Source organism: Canis lupus, chromosome 7 (genome assembly GCF_003254725.2).
Source record: "Canis lupus dingo isolate Sandy chromosome 7, ASM325472v2, whole genome shotgun sequence".
Lineage (NCBI taxonomy): Eukaryota > Metazoa > Chordata > Mammalia > Carnivora > Canidae > Canis > Canis lupus.
Genome location: NC_064249.1, coordinates 10,969,510 through 10,989,886, shown reverse-complemented (window position 1 = coordinate 10,989,886; position 20,377 = coordinate 10,969,510). Strand labels below are relative to the sequence as shown.

Genomic DNA, 20,377 nt, shown 5'->3' with positions numbered 1-20,377 from the left:
TTTTTTAGGCCTTTACACCTCTATCACCAGCAGTTGCCCCACCCACTCTTACTTTAGCAGCCCTATAATTCCACACATGCTTCAGCAAATAAAAATTACTATGTACTATGAATCTTCACCATTGCCCTATCAATAATGAAAGAAAACGGGATCCCTGGGTGGCGCAGTGGTTTGGCGCCTGCCTTTGGCCCAGGGCATGATCCTGGAGACCCGGGATCGAATCCCACATCGGGCTCCTGGTGCATGGAGCCTGCTTCTCCCTCTGCCTGTGTCTCTGCCTCTCTCTCTCTGTGACTATCATAAATAAATAAAAATTAAAAAAATAATAATAATAATGATAGAAAACACTGATGTGACACTATGTGCCAGGCATTATTATAGTTTAATTTAATTCACAAAAACTCTATGAATCGTTACTATTCTCTCTATAGATGAGAAAAAAGAGACTCAGAGAAATTAAGTAACTTATTTAAGATCATACAAGTAGTAAGTAGCAAAGACAAGATTTGAATTTAGGCACTGTGGCTCCAGAATCCATGCTCTTAAACATAACATGACACTGCCTTCTGAGTATGTGATCTGCAAATACCAAGAATCTACTACTTCAATATTACCAAATACACAAGAGGTGTGAAGCATATACTTCAAAAGACTGTACTCAATCTTCTCACTTGAAATTGTTATATCTAGTATTCAAAATGACCATTGTTTATTAAAGCTAATTGCTCAAAGAATTTTAATATTAGATATTGGAAAAAGGTGTTAAGTGAAAAGCTGCTATTATAAAACAAACATTGTAAGAATATCCCAAATATATCAAATTCATTTTCAAAATCCGACAATTCACGTCTAACTGATTGAAATGTGGAAGGCATCAATTTAATATAAATTTAAAATATCGAACACTTGTAAGAATTACATATAACTATAGCATATTTTTTAATATTTCAATAAACATATGAACATGTAGTTCTTTCTTTTTCACTGCAATTGGCTTTTCCACCCCTATTTTTTTCCAAAAACATGACCTCATTATGAAATTTCAATAAAGGTTCCTATTTTGACTTTTACTAAAGTCAATTTAATTAGTTCATGGACTTCACTACAAAATGTAAATATAAATCTATAGGCAAAAGTATAATTACGACTATCTTGTTTATCCTGCCATTTTAAATACTATAGCAGGCCTCAAAAAAGACCACACAAAGATTCTACTGCTTAAACAAATGTGTCAGTCAGTGGCAAAACCAAAATAGTCACTGCCAGTATCCCTTCTCCTGAAGAACACTCAGGCAATAAGCTAAACAATGAAGACCCAAAAATTTGTTCTGAAGGTCTATTTTCTCATGTAATATTTTTCAACTGACAAAACAATTGTGTCATAATTAACTAAATATACACCAAAATTAACTAAATGTACAGCATGAAGTATAAACATACATGCTCTGAGGATTTGTAAAATATAAGCATCTTTCTTTTAATTGCATTTAAAATGTAACTATGTCTACTTTAGCACCATTCACATGACTGAGATGACTGAACCGTGGGGACAGGGGATCATGAAATCTAGGAAGAAAGCAAGGAGCTGAAAGACTAAAGGGGGAAATCTTCCCAAAGCAGAATAATTATTTCCATATAAATCATTTTGTGATTTTAAAAAAATGACCCCTATGACCTGTGAGGTAGTGGAAGAGGAAAGTCAAAATGACAAATGGCTAATCATGCCAAGAGACCCCTTTTCCCTTTCCTGATGATGTTTCCTCAACATGAGTGGTAGTTTCCTTAGGCCAATGACAGAATGCTGATTTACTATATAATATATACATATCTGTACTGGAGGATTTAACATACCTTAAGCCAAGATTCCTTTATAACATAATTTCTAATAAGAACAGGAGCAGCGGATCTTTATAAATTAATGTAGGGAATTCTAGTCTCAGTATTATATAATAATGACATTAAGGAGAGAAACGAACAACAAAAAAGCACTTGCTAGCCTTCCTCAAATTATTTAACAAAAAAATACTTGGAATTTATCTTGTGCCACAACAAATAAGATGAAATCAAATGACAGCTGTCCTTTTTTCCTATTAGAATGAAATGTATTCTATATCTTTGCATTACCTCTTAATCCTTTTGCAAAGTGCTCAAAGGTATTCTCATCTCATTTCCAACCTGGTTATGTTTCTTTGTTTTACATTCCCCGGGAAAATTGAATCTTCCTGAAGCACAACTCTGATCCTCTTATTTTTCTGCACAAAAACTTCAAATACATTTTTTTTTTTTTTTTACTGAATTAAGTATGATCACTCTTCGCTGGTAATCATGATAACAAAACTCCATAAGAGAACTCCAAGTTACCTTTCCACACCCATCCATGACTATTACTCATTCCTATATCCACCCCTCCACTCCAGAGAAACCAAACTTCTCATTTCTTACTTTGGATCTTTTGGACTCCTTTCCTTGTTGAAGCTGTTCACCCCACCTAGCTATTCCCCCCAAATCCCACCTTGTCAAGCCAAAATTCTAGGGCTCCACAAAAAATAACATCCACTACACAAAAACTTTCCTAATGCAATCACTTCATCAATTATAACCCCTCCTTACTTATCTTGACTTGCCAGAGTAGTTTTTAAACCTTTGACAGCTTTGATCAAATGCATCCATAATATAATTATTTGTGAGTCTTACCTTTGTAGCTTACAGCACTATATCTTGCATATATTTGTGCATGTATTTGAATGGAACCCAAATCACTCTTCAAGAAAATACTAGGTAATTCTCTTTTTTTTTTTTTTTTTTTGGTAATTCTCTTAATATATTCTTCCCTCTCCCTTTTTATTTAAATTTTGTTTTCTCTGATTAAAGAAAATAATTCCGGTTTCATGAAACAAAAATGTTAGTTCTTGATCTTTTTCAAATAATTTTTCCCTTTATGTTTCTCATAAAACTATAAGGATTTGGGGCAGCTGGGTGGCTCAGTGGTTGAGCATCTGCCTTTGGTTCAGGTTGTGATCCCAGGGTCTTGGGATTAAGTCCCACATCAGGCTCCCCACAAGGAGGCTGCTTCTCCCTCTGCCTATGTCTCTGCCTCTGTGTCTTTCATGAATAAATAAATAAAATCTTAAAAAAAAAAAAAAAACCTGTAAGGATCCTAGGCATGACAATTCTTGCTGATTTGCTGTTGAGCCTATCACACCTCATTACTGACAACCCTCAGTATACTCTCTCAAACTCACTATTCAAAACTAGAGGAGCATCTTAAATGCAAGGAATCCATTTAAGAAGCTCACTAGAGTTCCAAGCCTATGTCTGGAATACTGAACTTTAATTATCAATAGTCTCTCTAAAACTACTGAAAATGTACTAGCTGACATCAATGCCCAATTTCCATCAGTGGATGAAGGTAGGAGTAATCTAACTTGGCAAGATTTTCTAACACCACTTTTCTCCAAAGCAGCCTAAGTAGCCTATTCCTAAATTTCTAAATATGAATTAAAGATTGAAAATATGGGACCCCTGGGTGGCGCAGCAGTTTGGCGCCTGCCTTTAGCCCAGGGCGCGATCCTGGAGACCCGGGATCGAATCCCACGTCGGGCTCCCAGTACATGGAGCCTGCTTCTCCCTCTGCCTGTGTCTCTGCCTCTCTCTCTCTCTCTGTGTGTGTGTGTGACTATTATAAATAAATAAAAAATAAATTAAAAAAATGTTTAAAAAAGATTGAAAATATTCGGTCAAAAAAAAAAAAAAAGAAAGAAACAGTCATCATACATGGTTACAAAATGTATTAGCAGAAATTGAGCAGCTCCAGATAAGCTAAAAACAATACTTAAATCTCACACCTACACAAATACATGGAATGGACTAAACGGTAGCCTGGATTTTTTTGGGGAAAAAAAAGACTTAAACACCAATAAGCTTTAACTGTTCCCTCTGACCTCACTAATACTTAAATAATAGCAGGAGCCTAACCATACACAGTAGTAGTTCTGAATTTGTAATTAGTGATGAGTCTTTCTTGCCCCAAACTAATTTCCTTAAGGTTTTATAACTATGGACTCTGCTAATTTGCATGGTTGATATATTAGGCCAGTAGGTCAATTAAATTACCTGTTGTATGAGTGAGCGAGCCTCTTCAGAGACACATTCTGGCATGTTCAAAGTAGTATGAGTATTTATTCCTGCTGGATGGCACTCAACCAGAGTCTGAAATAATCAATCAGGTATACTTCTTATCCCAAATAACATCATATTCTGTTCTATCACAAGATTTATGGACAGCAAGACAGAAAGCTCAACAACCATCTTAACTGGAGGTATAGTAATCAACACAGTGTCAGGCTAAGGGCCATGAGACTACAGAATTCTAACTGAAATGAAGGCAATCATCAAAATCACAGCATAAACATAAGCTTAGTTATACAGGGAATGGCTCATAATAGAAAAGTTTACAGATCCTGGAGACCCGGGATCAAATCCCACGTCAGGCTCCTGGTACATGGAGCCTGCTTCTCCCTCTGCCTATGTCTCTGCCTCTTTTTCTCTGTGTGTGACTATCATAAATAAATAAAAAATTTAAAAAAAAAAAAGGGGGATCCTCGGGTGGCGCAGCGGTTTAGCGCCTGCCTTTGGCCCAGGGCGCGATCCTGGAGACCCAGGATCGAATCCCACGTCAGGCTCCTAGTGCATGGAGCCTGCTTCTCCCTCTGCCTATGTCTCTGCCTCTCTCTCTCTCTCTGTGACTATCATAAATAAATAAAAAAATTTAAAAAAAAAAGAAAAGTTTACACTATACACAAAAACTAAAAAAGGACTTAATACCTCTGAATTGTTTAATATTCTTAAAAATCTAAGTTTAGGATTGGTTAATAATAACACTCTATATTAATAGCACTTTATGTTTTAATTGTACTTTAAGTGGTTTGTAACAATCCACAACAACCTTAAGAGTTCAGTATTACCTACATATTCAAGGTAAATGACTACTTACAAAAGTAGGGCTGCTCATTTCCTCTCTCTTCTTTCCAGGGGGTAATGTGCACCAATAGTCTATTAAAGTCTATTAACCTCAAACATCTTACTTAAAAGTTATTGATCAGAGAGAATACAAATTCTGTCCTTAAGCTAGAACAGATAGGATAAATTTACAGTATTGAGAAAAAAGGTAATGTTACCTTTTAAATCTACATTCATTTGCTAAAATGAGAATTTCCTCCTGCTTTCAAGCAAGATGTTTAAAACATCCAGAGAATTCTAATACATCCTTATATGAACATTACAGATTTAATGCTGTTAAAACTGAATCACAGAAAATGAAGAGAAAGAATGTTTAGTCATACACAGCTAAATACTAACATTATGACATAACAGAATTTTTATTTATTCAATGTAATACAATTCTACTTTTAAAAAAATCTGGAATCTAGATAAACTTGCATTTTTCTGCCTTTTTTTAGATCAAAGATTTTCTTATTTAGTCCCTGATCTAACAACTAAAGGCAAAGGCTAAATGTTCTCAATTTGAAATCAAGGTAGCATCTGGGTAAACTTATTAAATGTCCAGGTCACTGCTTACCTTGCCAGTGAGAAGTTCAAAGAGGACAGCACCCAAACTCCACCAATCACAGGCTTCTGTTTCTTCTGTGATTGCTCCAACCTCTAAACACACCAAAAAAGGTTGATATTAAAATTCCAAAGGTCAATTCAACTTTCAAAATTAACATGTATTAGCAAGGTGACCTTTTTAATGCTGAGAGAGCATATACTAAATACTACTGGGCTTTCAAAATTCCTGAAAGTTACTTATCCTCTTTGGTCACCTACTGTGGTTGCACTTTTTTTTTTTTTTTGATGCAGTCATATATTAAACTGAGACATTTGTTCTTTAGTTGATAGAGGGACACCTTCAAGAAGCTACACTTAAAAGTTATATGAATCTACTAGATCAGCATTTTGCTTAATTTTTAAAATTCAAGAAAGTATAGCCAACTCTACCTCAGGGGTCATTTTTTGTTTTAGAAATAAAGACTGTAGGTTCAGAAGGAACTTCAAAAATTATTTAAACCAGTAATTATCCTTTTAATTACAGATTAGAAGCCAGAGAGGTGAAATGCCTTATCCAATGTCATATAGTAAATCAGCAGCAGAACTAAAACCTGATTTATAGTACCATCTCTCTCCTATACAATCAATTGCTTTCAAGTAAAGGAGGAGCGTGTGAAATGCAAATTTACCCATTTTGATATTTAGAAGTACAGATAGATATGTTGTTTTAAGCCCTAACTGAAACTACTGGCTAAGATAAGGGTGTTTAGGATATCTACAAATTACAGTCTTATCTGTGTTAGCCCTATCTGTCACCAGCACCAGTTCTCGAAATGCAATATGAGTTTTCAGGTGTCATCTTCCAGGTTTCTCCACAAATCAGCAACACTCATTTTACAAGTTCTTCTAGCCCTTATGTCTGTTTGATGCCTTCTTGTCCTTTCCTAATGATATTCGATTAGTCACTTAAGCCTGTCAATGTCTATCCTTTCAGGTCCATTTGGCTGACATAACACACTTAGTATTTGTGTGCAGGGTAACCCACAAATCATAAAAATAATGTTCAAAAGTTTTTAAGTAGTTAGGTTGGAAATCGGAAATAACTGAAGTGGTGCTCACAAGACCAGCCTTTTAACCAATACTTTGTAAATCTACACCACAGAGGAATTACAAAACTAAGAAAACAGCTTGAGCTTTAAGTCTTGGAGGAAAGGTCAAGTGGACCAGAGAAAGAAAACAAACCCATTCCTATGAAAATACTGAAACTCCTCCTATTCAATATCATCTTCCATATCCTGGCACCTATCCTCTTCTTTTGGAATTCAAGTGGCCTTGAATTATCTCCCTCCACACTAGCCCTTGTCCAGTCTTTCCTCCTGTAGCAGATTGTCTGAAAAACAGAACTACCTGACAAGAGATTTAATTATATATACATTGTGCATATATTTGTGTGTGTATATTTATATGTACCAGTGTGTTTGTGTGTATATATATATATATATATATATATATATATACACACATGCCCACGCATCAATATGATGGAATATTACTACCTAAGCACTTTAATTAAAGACTTTATTTACTTATTCATAAGAGACACAGAGAGAGAGAGGCAGAGACATAGACAGAGGGAGAAAAGCAGACTCCCTGCGGGAAGCCTCATGTAGGGCTCGATCCCAGGACCCTGGGATCACACCCTGAGCCAAAGGCAGACGCTCAACCACTGAGCCACCGAGGTGTCCCTACATAAGCATTTTAAATGATGTGTTTATATAAAGTTTAAGTATAGAAGTAAATGGGTATATTAAAATTTTTAAAAAGCTATAAAACAATAAAATTCCAATTTTAGAAGTATGTATTTAAAAAAAGACTGGTGAGAAAAATGACAAAATATTTTAGTGATTTGCCTCTGAAGGGATGAGATGTTTATTTTCATCCCTTATACTTATGAACCTACATGAATAGCTAAGTGGGGAATTTTAAACAGAGAGTAAGAAGATATGAAACATTTGGGTGTGCTGGAGCAGGAAGATGAAGCTACACTGGCCAATCCTCCCCAAGCATCTGCCTCCATCCTTTCCCTACCAGGTAAATGTGTTACGTATGAGAGAGAGTATTGGGGACTGGAAATCAGGAGGCCTGGGTGAAGAGCCCTGAGGAAACCAGCTGACCTCATCTGTAACAGAGGGTTGTTAGAGGGTTACATCTGAGTGCCTCTTGGTTAAATTTAGCTCTAACTTCTATGATTTTGATACTCAAAGATCTCTGAATGTAGTGATTCTCTTGAAGGACAACTCATTGGCAGCTTTCACTCAAAGTACTCATGTTGCCCTTCCCAGATTCAAATTCACTGCCCCCAATCACCTTCCCCAACCTCTCCATTGAGAGGCACTGTCTCCTTTGGAAGTGTGCTTTAAAAACTTTAGGAAGGGTACAAGTTCTTAGAAACTTGAGAAAAGTAAAAATATTGACCATAGTCCAGTCATCAAATGACTTCTTGCACACTTCCTTCCAGCCTAAAGCAAGCAATGGATTATATCACTTTCCTGTTCAAAATTCTGAAATGTTGGGTGCCTGGGTAGCTCAGTGGTTTAGCATCTGACTTTAGCTCAGGTTGTGATTCTGGGGTCCTGGGATCCATTCCCAAGTCAGGCTCCCTGCGTGGAGCCTGCTTCTCCCTCTGCCTATGTCTCTGCCTCTCTCTCTGTCTCTCATGAATAAATAAGTAAATAATCTTTAAAAAAAAAAAATGACTTCAGAGAAGCTTCAGGATCACATTTTTGCTTGTCCCCTAGGGTACCCATTTCATATCACCTCTACAGTCAAAAGTACTTGGGGAGAAAGTTTGAGAGGCACTTCACGAGACAGACAAGATGTATTTCTTTACTGGTTTCTGTGAACTTGCTCAACTACAGAGGCTAAGAATTAGGTTCTAGGTTCATTGGTTTTACACTGCTTTGAACGTCCTCACAATTTTCTGCCAGTGTCCTTTAACGGGTAGATAATGACCATCATACTGCTTCAAATGTGGATTGCCAGTGTCTGATGGGCCTTATTTTGAGTGAGGCAACACAGGCAATAACAAGAGAACCAAGTAGGCCCTAGAGCCAATTACTTCCCACTCCTCCCTTGGCTTGCTCTCTAGTCTAGGAGGCACCAACTGGCATCTGACATCACCGCTGATTTTCCTCTAGTACTGTTGATATTAGTCTACTTTTTGTGCTCCCCATTTCTTTTTCCATCTTTCCTTGATCTTCCCCTCTTCTTTCTTCCAGTGATAACCATCTTCTTTTCCTCTCCCCTTACTTCCTCTTCCTTCCTCTTGGATGTCAATTGGCTATGCTTTCTGACGGTATTCAGGCCAAAGGAGACTGCTGATCCTAATCTAAGAAAAACTGCTGTGTAATCTAAGAAAAAGTATGAAGGTGCCTAGGCTGAATGCCGTCTATATTCTGACTGGGCCAGTAAAGAAGGATGACAACTTTGAAAAGGTAAATTTTGTTCATGGAAATCTGGAAAAAAGCCTAAAGTTTCAGATCCATCCTCTTAGAATGTAGTTTGAAGCTTTTCAAGATGACTTTATATTAAGCAGGGATTCATTAATTAATGTGAAATTGACATCATAACCCATCGACCTTGATTTTCACAGATGACTCAAAAATACAACAAAGAGTTCTGTATTTAGGTAAGACACACAGAAAAACTTCTTAACGACTAGGAAATTTAAATATTTCAACTGGAGTAACTACTTGTGGAATTTCTTTTAGGATTTTCAAACAGAATTTTCTTTTTCTTTTAATAATCAGAATGAAAGGGAACCCCGGGTGGCTCAGCGGTTTAGCGCCACCTTCAGCCCAGGGCATGATCCTGGAGACCCGGGATCAAGTCCCACATCAGCCTCTCTGTATGGAGCCTGCTTCTCCCTCTGCCTGTGTCTCTGCCTCTCTCTCTCTCTCTCATGAATAAATAAAATCTTAAAAAAAAATAATCAGAATGAAGGATTTTGGTTTTCTTTTTAACATTAAGGACCAATCATTCTTATATTAAAAAGTAATGAAAAAAAAAAGTACTGATATGGGGCTAGCGAATGGGTGGCTGAGTCAATTAAGCACCTGACTCTTGATCTCAGCTCAGGTCTTGATCTCAGGGCTGTGATCAAGCCCCACATTGGGCTCCACACTGGGCTTGGAGCCTACTTTAAAAAAAAAAAAGATATACTCTGAAATTACATTGCCAAAAAGAAGCCTAAGACTGTGTGGCTGTCAAAACCACTGCTCTACAACTGCTTTACTTACAAAATCTATACAAAACTTAAAGCATAAACCAAGAGTACTAATTTATATACAAAGCTACATGAGGATTGCCCCAAATACTAGGTGAATAGTCATGTATATGTATCTAATGTCAAAAGCAGAGAACATAAAGAAATACCAAATAAGTCTGTGAGACTGTTTTAAAAGTATAACACAGGGAAATTGAGAAATCCCTTTAAACTCCTACCTTGAATTTTGTTAAATCTCTAGGGGGAAAAAAATATATTTTAAAGGTTAAATTGATCACTGTTCTGTCCATTTTCAAAATATTTTTCCTATAAAAACCAACGTGCAAAAGCTTCCACACATGCCCTTCCCCTGCTACTACATTCTATATTTGCAATTTCCAGGGTGGTAAAATAGTATCTTTATTCTCCACAAATGCAGCAATACTTACTATAGCATAAGCATTTAAGTGATGGGGGAGAAAAATAAACTATTCTCTAGAAAAACAAATTCTCAGATAATTCCCACAAAAAGTCAAAAAGAGATGGTGTTATCAAACCATCCTAGATTTTTGTGTTTGAATCAAAGAAATGTATCGATGGGGCTCAAGTCGTGCTACTGTTGGATTCTGGCTGAGTATGTCACACTAAGCTTATTCTGAAAATGAGGAGAGCCAGACCTCTAACATTCTTTCTACCTGTTGTTTTATGACCCTGAAAGTGTCTTCAAAAGCACTCATGAGCCTTTCTCAAAATTTCTTCTCCCTCTATTAACCTAAAATGCCCAAAGAGGGATTATGCTAAAATGACTAGCATTCCTCAAACTTCCTTCTTCTCCTTTCTATCCACAGCCACTAGTCCCTTTCCCTAAGAGACCTGGCAGCAAACAAAATGAATCAGTGTCACTCAATCTAATCATTATCATCTTTTAATGTAATAGAGACACAGAATTGGCCCCAGATTAGACTTTAAACCATCTAAAACTTTTTAAGGACATCAAATAGGTGAGAACAGTTTAGTAAAATTCTAGTATTCTCATTTTAGCACTATCAAGTCTCACATTCTAACACAATATAGAATCTTACCAATTCATACTAATGATTCAAACCATCATATTTCACAAGTGAATAAACACGTTTAAATAAAACAATAAAGATATCACAACATAAAATGTGCTTTGCCTATCTTTGTTTTACTCATGTTTAACACCTCATAGAACACATCTCAACAAGCCAAGATATTTTTCAGAAAAATAATGCTGCCTTGGTAACCCATATTGTCAAAGGGCTGACTAAAACATAGAGTAAGAGAGTTTTACAGTCCTTATGATAATCAATTTGCTAAGTCTCCCTCTTATAGCCAAAAATGATAATGTTAACCTGACCCCAAAACTGTAGCTATAACAATCCTTACTCCTCAAAAATACAGGAGCAAAAAAAACTGAAATCTCGGGCTTAAGAAATCATAAAATGTCTATACCTGCATGAGAAGTGAAGGAAAAGAAGTATACACTTCTCCTTTCAGACAGTATTACTGAAATCATGACATATACTTAAGCACAGGCACAGGCCCTGCCTGCCTCTTAGGACTAACTACATAGTTTAAACCACATGGATTTGCCAAAGACATGACTCAAAAATAACCATAGATAATGATAAAACTATGTTGGAAATTGTACAGAAATTTTAAAAAGCTAGAAAATGTGTGTCAAATTCATACTTTAAAGACCAACCTTTCTACCAAAGCTTTACAAAGATGAATCAACTTGCTTTTTAAGCAATTTGGTACCCTCAACATCCCAAATTCAGAATTTACTTTTCTTTAAGGGTTTGTTATTATTATACTGCTTGATAAATAAGGGCATCTGCTATTCAACATTTAGTTCTTTGATGGATTTGATAAGGCACACTTTCAGACTGATAACACCACTTGCTTCTATTCCTTGGTTTTTCACCAAGGGAGGCCCACACAGATCATCTCATCCTCCCACTTTACCCTTACTAACAGAACAGTTGCCTAGACCCATTGCAAAAATCTCCAGACAGCTCCATAACCTCCCCCTGCCAGTATGTTCTGTTGTTGCTATCTTCCTTATAGGATATGGTAGGAAATATAGTAAGTTCAGAATTTTCTTAGAAGAGAATTTCACATATAGAAAAATTCTATTTTCACTTAGGAAAAGTTTTTAAATATTTCTCCCAAACTGTTTTCTACCTACACTTTTTTAAGTAAATAGAATCTTAGAAGCCTCACTTCTTTTCACTCAAAGTTTTAGTAACTGTGAAACAATTAAGAGATCATATAAAACTCAATGAAAAAGCAACAAATGTTGCAAATAAAGTATTTATAGAACAGTCAAATTAAACCAATATTTAGATGGTAGAAGAATTTGTCCCATAAATGATATAGCACTTTATCCAAATATCTGAATGATGGAACAATTTTAAAGGCACAGGTCTATGCAATAAATTAAAATGATAATCTGTAGTAAGTATACTTTGGGGGTTAAGGGGAGATATAGTTTTCTAATGCCATGGAGTTTTTTAAAAAATGATTTTAGGGAATGCGCGGGTGGCTCAGTCAGCTAAGCATCCGCCTTTGGCTCCGGTCATGATTCCAGGATCCTGAGTCCTGCATTGGGCTCCTTGCCCAGCGGGGAGCCTGCTTCTCCTTCTGCCTGCCGCTCACACTCTCTATCACTCCCTCTCTCTCTCTGACAAAATCTTTGTTTAAAAAAAAAAAAAATCTAAATATCTGACTTTAAGGATTGCAATTCTCATTTTTGGAAAAGAAACACAAGTAACACAAATATATTAGCTTTTAGAATAAGAGATCTTTGGTGAATAAAACAATATAAAATTAAGCCACAATGGCCTTCGATAGGAATAGAAAAAAGCAAAAAAGAAAAAGAAAATCTGATCTATCATTAGCAACATACTTGGACCAAGGAAAAGAACATCTTTCTTCTGCAATGAGCATTCCATGTCAGCTAGAGCATGGAAACATTAGTACTGTGTTCCTACACAGACAATCTTTCCCTGCAGCATCTGTTGCTAATTGAAAGGGACTAGAATTACAAAATTCTAGTCAATTTCTCTCACCAGCTCTTGCTGTGTATAAAGATTTTCTATGCAGGGGCTGAGCATTAGTCTTCCACTACAGCTGATGACTGAAGAACAAAGAGAAAGTAACACAGAAGAAAGCTTTTTTTTTTTTTTTAAATCCAACAATATATGGAACTAAATGATGAGAAGAGAAACAACTAAGCACATCTTTTGTTAGTGTGGTAAATTACAATTCTAATAATACAACTATTCACCTATAAATGTCTATTAACATTCTAGGTAACCAATTGTATATACGTCTTCTGTTTGGGTAGTCTCTCTTTTTCTTTTTTAACATAAGTCTTCAAAATTAACTGTCAATACTATACCAATTATGTCTTCTATTTCTAGTTCCTGGGCACAGGGCCTGGGACACAGGAGGCACTTAATATTTGTTGAATAAATACATCCATCTTGTGTTCTGTAGCACTGTTCATTCAAGGCGTTCAAAGCATCTACAAAGGCCTCATCACATTCATTTTCCTTAAGTCCCATTGAGCATTGAGGTCTACATCAAGTCCTTTCACACTTTTATATGTTGTAGGCTAGAAAGTTTCTAACATTATCCAAAGCCCACCCTGGCTGCTGGATGAAACGCAGATTTAAGCCAGATGAGAAAAGAGGGCAGTCAGTTGATGACTGCACTGGTCCAGGTAAGAGATGCTGGTGGCTTAAAGAGGGTGGATGCCGTCCAATGCTCCCTGCTGCAGAGCACAGTGACCAGTATGGTTTATTCCCACAGGGATGGTGTGTGGCAAGGGGAAACGCTGAACAGCCCTGGCAGCAGGAAGAAGACAGGACTGGGAGGTAACTCAAGGTCGCCTGTGCCCCTGTTCAATGTGAGGAATCCAGGTACAGGGTCGTCTATAAGGTGCTACAAGTGTGTAAGCTGCCTACCATATCCGCTGTGAGTCTGGTGGAGGAGGTCATTAGCATCAGTCAGTATTCTTTTTTTTTTTTTTTAAGATTTTATTTATTTATTCATGAGAGACACAGAGAGAGAGAGAGGCAGAGACACAGGCAGAGGGGGAAGCAGGCTCCATGCAGGGAGCCCAACGTGGGACTCGATCCCAGGTCTCCAGGATCACGCCCAGGGCTGAAGGCAGCGCAAAACCGCTGAGCCACCCGGGCTGCCCAGTCAGTATTCTTTTAATGTCATCAGACGCAAATTCACTTAAGTACACTGCAGGACCAAATACACTAGTTTCCCAAGGGTATTATTTTAGATATAGAGACAAAATTTTTTTTAAGTTTTCACAAACAAGACACACGTTGCTACTAAATGCAAAACTACAGCTGTTATCAACTAGGAGAGTAAAGTTTCATTTTAATTCCAGGGTTGAATTGTTTCTCTAATACCTATGAACTACATTATCAAAGTTTAGGCATTTAAAGTTTAAAAGTCTGAAGGTACACAAGTGTTCAAGAGGAAGTGTATTTTAAATGAAAGAATCTGGACAGAAGAAATGTAGCTTGCCTAAGGGCTCACATCTCTTAGGCAGATCTTAATCTTCAGAGGGACAGACTGGCTAGAGCCTGAAATTTGCACTTTGTAGGCCATTATTTCAAATGAGCAATTTGCTCCCTTTTTTTTTTAAGATTTTATTTATTTATTTATGAGAGATACAGAGTGAGAGAGGCAGAGACACAGGCAGAGGGAGAAGCAGGCTCCATGCAGGGAGCCCGATGTGGGACTCGATCCCGGATCTCCAGGATCACACCCTGGGCCAAAGGCAGGCGCTAAACCGCTGAGCCACCCAGGCTGCCCTGCTCCCTTTTTCCCACATTTTATCCTACTTTAGAAAACGGTGGCTGCCCACTTCTCCATTCTACGTTCCATAAAGTCTTCCAACACGGTACCCAACTGATTATTCAAATACCTTATTTGTTGAGTAAGATGTATGAACTACTTAAAAGTTGCCAGTATCACACTCCTCTCGTTCACTGGAGTATCATCCAGAGAAGGCCAGTGACAGAAGCTAGCACTTTCCAGAGAGAAGAGTCTGCAGCAGCTAGAGCTCTGCTCCTCACAGCACCACGAGGTGATGGGAGAACTGTGCCGCTCTACCTCCCTGACATACTTGTCTTCTTGGCTCCTCCCAGGCTCTAGCCTTGCTTCCTACCACCACCTCATTATTAATCCAGATGTTTTTCACATATTTTAATTACCTGAAACTCTGGGCCAGTTGTCTTGTGGGGACTCCAACATCACACTCAGAGAATTTAGGTTAGGCTTGACCAAATACCTAATTCTGCTTTTTTCCCATTATCCTGCTCTGAATTTCTTGTTGTGGGGGTGACCTAGCAACCATATGCTGAGCTTTCCTGCAACTATCTGCATAAGTTGTGTCAAAACTCGATTTAACTTGATTCAGCATTCCAGAGCTAAGAATTACCTGTTCAAGGGAGTTTATAGGTATCATTACTATACCATCTTCTTGTGAGATAAAATAAGAAATGGGTAACCACCATATGACTTCTGGTTGACTGATTATAATTCTGAGCTCTACACAATCTTGCTTACTCTCTCACCCTGCGTTTCTAGTAGGAAAAAAAAAAAAAAACCCAACAGCATGCTCCATTTTCCATTGATCATATCACACAACTCCATTCTGAATAGCCATCGGGTGTCACAGTGTTACCCAACCAAAGCCATTAAAGTTGATTGATGAGAAAAAGGCTAACTGAAAATTGTGAAAATGATGGACGCAGTTCCCACCCCTCTCTCTCCAGTGCTGTTGCTGTGTTAGGCAAGCAGAGCTTCATGCACCACTATTAAAGGAGCTTAAGGAGTCCCATTTGCTTTGTCATCAATTTTTTAAAACCTTAGCATTTTTAAACATTTATTTGAAGGAAGCATTTGTGAATAATTGCTTGGAAGGAGAAAGCCCTGGTTACTTCATGGAGATTCAAACTGACAAGATTTTTTACATGGTATAGAAACTGATGATTTGGTCAAAGTAGCTAGCCAACAGCCCTGGAACATAATGTTTAGGACTCAGCATTACCCCTTCTGCGTTAAACATTAGAGGTAGGAGCACCTGGGTGGCTCAGTGGTTGTGTCTGCCTTTGGCTCAGGGCATGATCCCCGGGTCCTGGGATCAAGTCCCACATCAGGCTCCCTGCATGGAGCATGCTTCTCCCTCTTCCTATGTCTCTGACTCTCTCTGTCTCTCATGAATAAATAAATCTTTAAAAAAAAATCAGAGGTAAGAGATAGTTTTCCTCTTTATAACAATATGGTAGTGAGGCCAAGTAATTGAACAGTTGCCAAAAATCAACTTAAGCCTGAAAATCTAGAAGCATTACAATGCAGCTATTACTTAAAACTTTAAGTTATCTAGTCTCATGTTCCTCTTTTAAAAAAGAATCTGTCCAAGATCATAAAGAAAAAAGTTTGGAGTAAATAAGAGGTTAAAACTAACTTCCTTTTAATAATCTAAAGCTTGATATATCTCCAATATATCAGTTATGAAACATACAGAGATCTTGTATTTCACCTCTTCTGCATGAAAATATTTTTAACCGGCTCTTAAAAATGCTCAGTTCTAACAGCTGAAGAATTTCTTCTCTTGAAAAGAGCTAATGTGTTATTCACTAAGATGGCAAATAACAAGGATGGAACACTTTGCTATTACTCTGCCTCATTCCCATCAGTAGGAACAAACCACATTTTGTCCTAATGAGAAGAATAATTTCAGAATGGGTCTATTTCAACATGGAGTGACCTTAATGCAGAGATGAAGATGACTGGCCCATCACTGGGGGATTTGTGAGGGATCCAAGATACATTCTATCGAGGGATGGATCCCAAGGTCCCAGACCTTCAAACTAATATAAAGCAAGTATTTCATCTTTCCATCAGGAGGGACTTGCCTGGACACGGTTATATTTGAGTTGACTTGAAGTTCTTTTTGCTTATCTTCATATAACTCTATATTCCTGGCACAAGCTTCATCAATACACAGAGGTGAAATGCATCAGGGAATTTTCCTCAGTGTAAAATTTTCACTATTCTATGGCAAACTTAATAAGTTACTGGTTCTCCCAAAGAAGATATATATTTGGTCTTTATGACAATAAGAGCTAAAGGCAGAGGATTAAAAGCACTTGCTAATCGTTTATGGAAAACGTTAAAACATCTATCATGTATACGAGAGATACTGGTGGAGTTTTGCTTTAGGATAAATTAAACAAAAGAGTTAGTGTTTGAAAGATAATGTTTAAATATTAACCACAAATATTTTACCCTTTTAAAAATTATTTCTATAGTTCCCTCTTGCCTTTTTCTTCTTTCTCCTTTGGGGAAAAAAAAAGTTTAAAGCCTACACCAGGGATATAGTCATATTTCCTGCTTATACTGTTCTTATTTCAAAATACACATCTATATTCATTTGGTTTCTCTTTGCATTCCTTCATGTTTGGTGAAGTTACCCAGGACCCAAAAATTCTCATATCCAAATGACTCTTTCTTCCTTAAACAATTTTGTTGAGGATCTTGGCAATCAAATTTCACCCTATTCAAAAGGTGTCTTGGCTTTTCCCCTCCAAATGAAAATACTATCCATAAACCCCTCATTTCTACATCATATATATTATGTAAACACTCTATAAATGAGTAAAAATATATATTTAGAAAGTCCTCAAGTGAAGTAATTATTTTCACCCCCCACTAATATTAGATAAGAAATCAGTATTTATCCTTGGGCAAAAAAAATTCTTCCTTAATAAAATGAACTTGAATTCTGACATTTTGTGTAAGAAGTGTATTAGATGACTTGATATCTGGATCTTTTTTATACTCAACAAATCTATTTTACTAGTGATAAGTTAAGGTCTAGAAAGTCTTAAATAACATGCAATGAGTTAACGTCTGATGTAGGACAAATACTAAAGGGTGGTAATTCTCAATTCCACCTTAATATTCTAAATTTTAAACTTATGATGGCCTCATATTTTAAACCATCCATGGTCTGAGTCCTAGATCTAAAGTATCAGATACATAAGTATCATATAGAGCACCACACTTAAAAAGCAACAAATAACATGTAAGACACATTTATGAAAAAGGACAGAGGAGACTACCCTCAAAAAATATATTCATGGACTATTTGATAAAGTCAGGCTAGAAGAGCAAAGAGTGGTAGTAAATAAACGTCATGCTCTAAAACTGAATTTTGCAGATAGTTTTCAGCATGATTTTTCTATGTTTCACTTTTCACTGTCAGCTGTGAGCTGTTTCCAAGTGTGAAATCGCCTAAGAGAGGAAGCAAAGCTGTCATTTGACATCTGGGAGCGTGGAGATTGGACTGCAGTAAAAAGCATTTTGGACTTCTTCAATTTACACACATATTCACCTATAAATTCTCAAGTCTGAAAAGTATTCAACGAGAAATGTCAATGTAAATTTCAAGCATTTATAAAAGGCTCATAATGGAGTGGAAAATAAAGGTGAAGGACACACACTGATAGGATACCATATCAACTTGTGAAGACCAGAATGAGAAACTTAAGTGATTATATTAGCATAATAACGAACATATAAACAATTTTACTCACTTGCCTTAGATAACGTATTAAACTTTCAAATATAGTCTTGTATTTTATATGCTTACTATTAGAGGTTCTATTTTCTAGCTGCTTTTTTATGATGAGAGTCAAGACTTAAGGAAAAAATACTGGTAAAAAAAATACTTTCTTGACACTTTATTCTTCCTTTATACTTAAAACACTGTAACAAAAATTTATTTTATGTTATGATAAATGAATAGTTATGAGACAGCACATAAAATCCTGTGTGTGTGTGCGCATGCGCAGAAATACAAAAATAAAATCAGAGTAGCTACAAGGAAGTCCTCCAGAGAAGAATAATCAAGTTACTCCAATTTTTATTCTATAACTTCTCACAACGAAAAATAGGAGAACCTGTCTCAAAGTCTCTTGATAAAGTATCTAATGGTCTCCTAATATGGAAACTAGACAGTGTTGTGTTTATGTTGTCACGCTAGACAATCTATTCCCACTTTGGAGTCTATTCTTTGCTTTTTCCCTTCCTGAACTCTGTCCTGTGTTTCTCTCGTATGAAAGGAACCCATTTACCATGAATGATGTTTATTTAAAATAAAACCTTTCTAGAGAATCATCCTATATAATCTAAGGATACAAAGTGAAGCTAAAAGGAATGGCTTCTACTTTGAAAACAGGGCTGGGTTTGATCAGTGAATTCGTATTCTCAAGACCCTCTTGATCGGCCAGCAGCTGCAGCCATTTATTTGCTGGCTTTTTCACAGATGTAGACAGAGAAAGCTCCATGGGTTTTGTCTTTTTGTTATCGGACTTGTTTTCTTTACTATAAAAAAGTGGCAACTTTTTAAGAGAGTTCTTCGTGTTGTTGTAGAAACTTGTGAACATCAGATATCCTTGGTAGTACACATTGTTGAAAGGACTGTGACTTTTTAAAATCGGAGATCGCAAAGTTGGCAGAAAGTATACTTAAATAACAGAAGGTGATCATTTGCATTTCAAAATTTATCTATCTTGCTTTTCCCCTCAATTAGACCAAAACATGTTGATTCACAGGTTTCTGTGTGTGTGTTGTTTCTTTTTTAAACTTATTTATAGAGCAGAATAATGGCCCCCCTGCTAGTTTGGCATGTGCTCAGGTTTCTGTCCATGTAAATCGAATCTGTTACTGGAAATTTTTCTCAAAATATAAAGGCACATCATCCACAAGATGAAAAGATACACTGCTGATACTATAAAGTACAGGGCAGGTGGATCATGTTTTTAGGACAAATATGTGATAAGGATTCCCAGGAGGGAGGAGGGGTCGGGGTAGAGGTTGCATGCTGTTTAAACAGAAGTGGATCGTTCTCATCACAATCTTATGACAACTTTACTTTCTAACCAAACATCAGCTGCTTACCATGCTTTAGAGTTACTTGGACAATAATACTAAGGTTAGAGTTGGAAAACGGAAAGGCAGAGGGGATGTGGGAGAGAATTACTGCAACCCTTCAGTGTTTCTAAGGGCAGACCAAAAGATGACTAAGTACTCTCTGTCTCCATGTGTTAATGGATTTGTGACTTTTAGGCAATGAAATATTAGCATATTAGCATTGCACCCACCCTTCGAATAGAAGAGGAGAGCCTACTTACAGTTTTTATCAGTAGTAGGGCTATTCGCTTTTGAAACAAATGGTAATTCACCATTTTTTTGGTCCTAGTTCCCCTTGCATGATAAGCAAGAGGAGGGAGAACATGGACTTAACTGAGTTCTGTAACTCTCTGGGTTTACGATCATCTACATAACAACACCAGCTTTACTTTTCAGTGAAGGCCATTCCTGGTTTTGTTTCTTCCCTCGTTGATAAAACAAATTAATGAGCCCAAAGAATAGAAGAAGAGACTTTCCACATTGTTCAATGCATGCCATAATGCTAGGACACTTTTGCAAATTCACAAA

The 20,377-nt window shown here is 36.9% G+C and overlaps 1 protein-coding gene across 10 annotated transcripts in view; it reads right to left on the bottom strand.

Moving 5' to 3' along the window:
- RPS6KC1 (ribosomal protein S6 kinase C1) overlaps positions 1 to 20,377 on the bottom strand; it is a 177,545-nt gene that overhangs the window by 7,307 nt on the left and 149,861 nt on the right. For all 10 annotated transcript variants that reach the window (XM_025429900.3, XM_025429903.3, XM_025429904.3 and 7 more), the window contains 2 exons: positions 5,579 to 5,661; positions 4,114 to 4,209 (listed from right to left, as the gene is read on the bottom strand). In XM_025429900.3, coding sequence (XP_025285685.1) covers positions 4,114 to 4,209; positions 5,579 to 5,661 — 179 coding nt within the window. The remainder of the gene's footprint in view (positions 1 to 4,113; positions 4,210 to 5,578; positions 5,662 to 20,377) is intronic.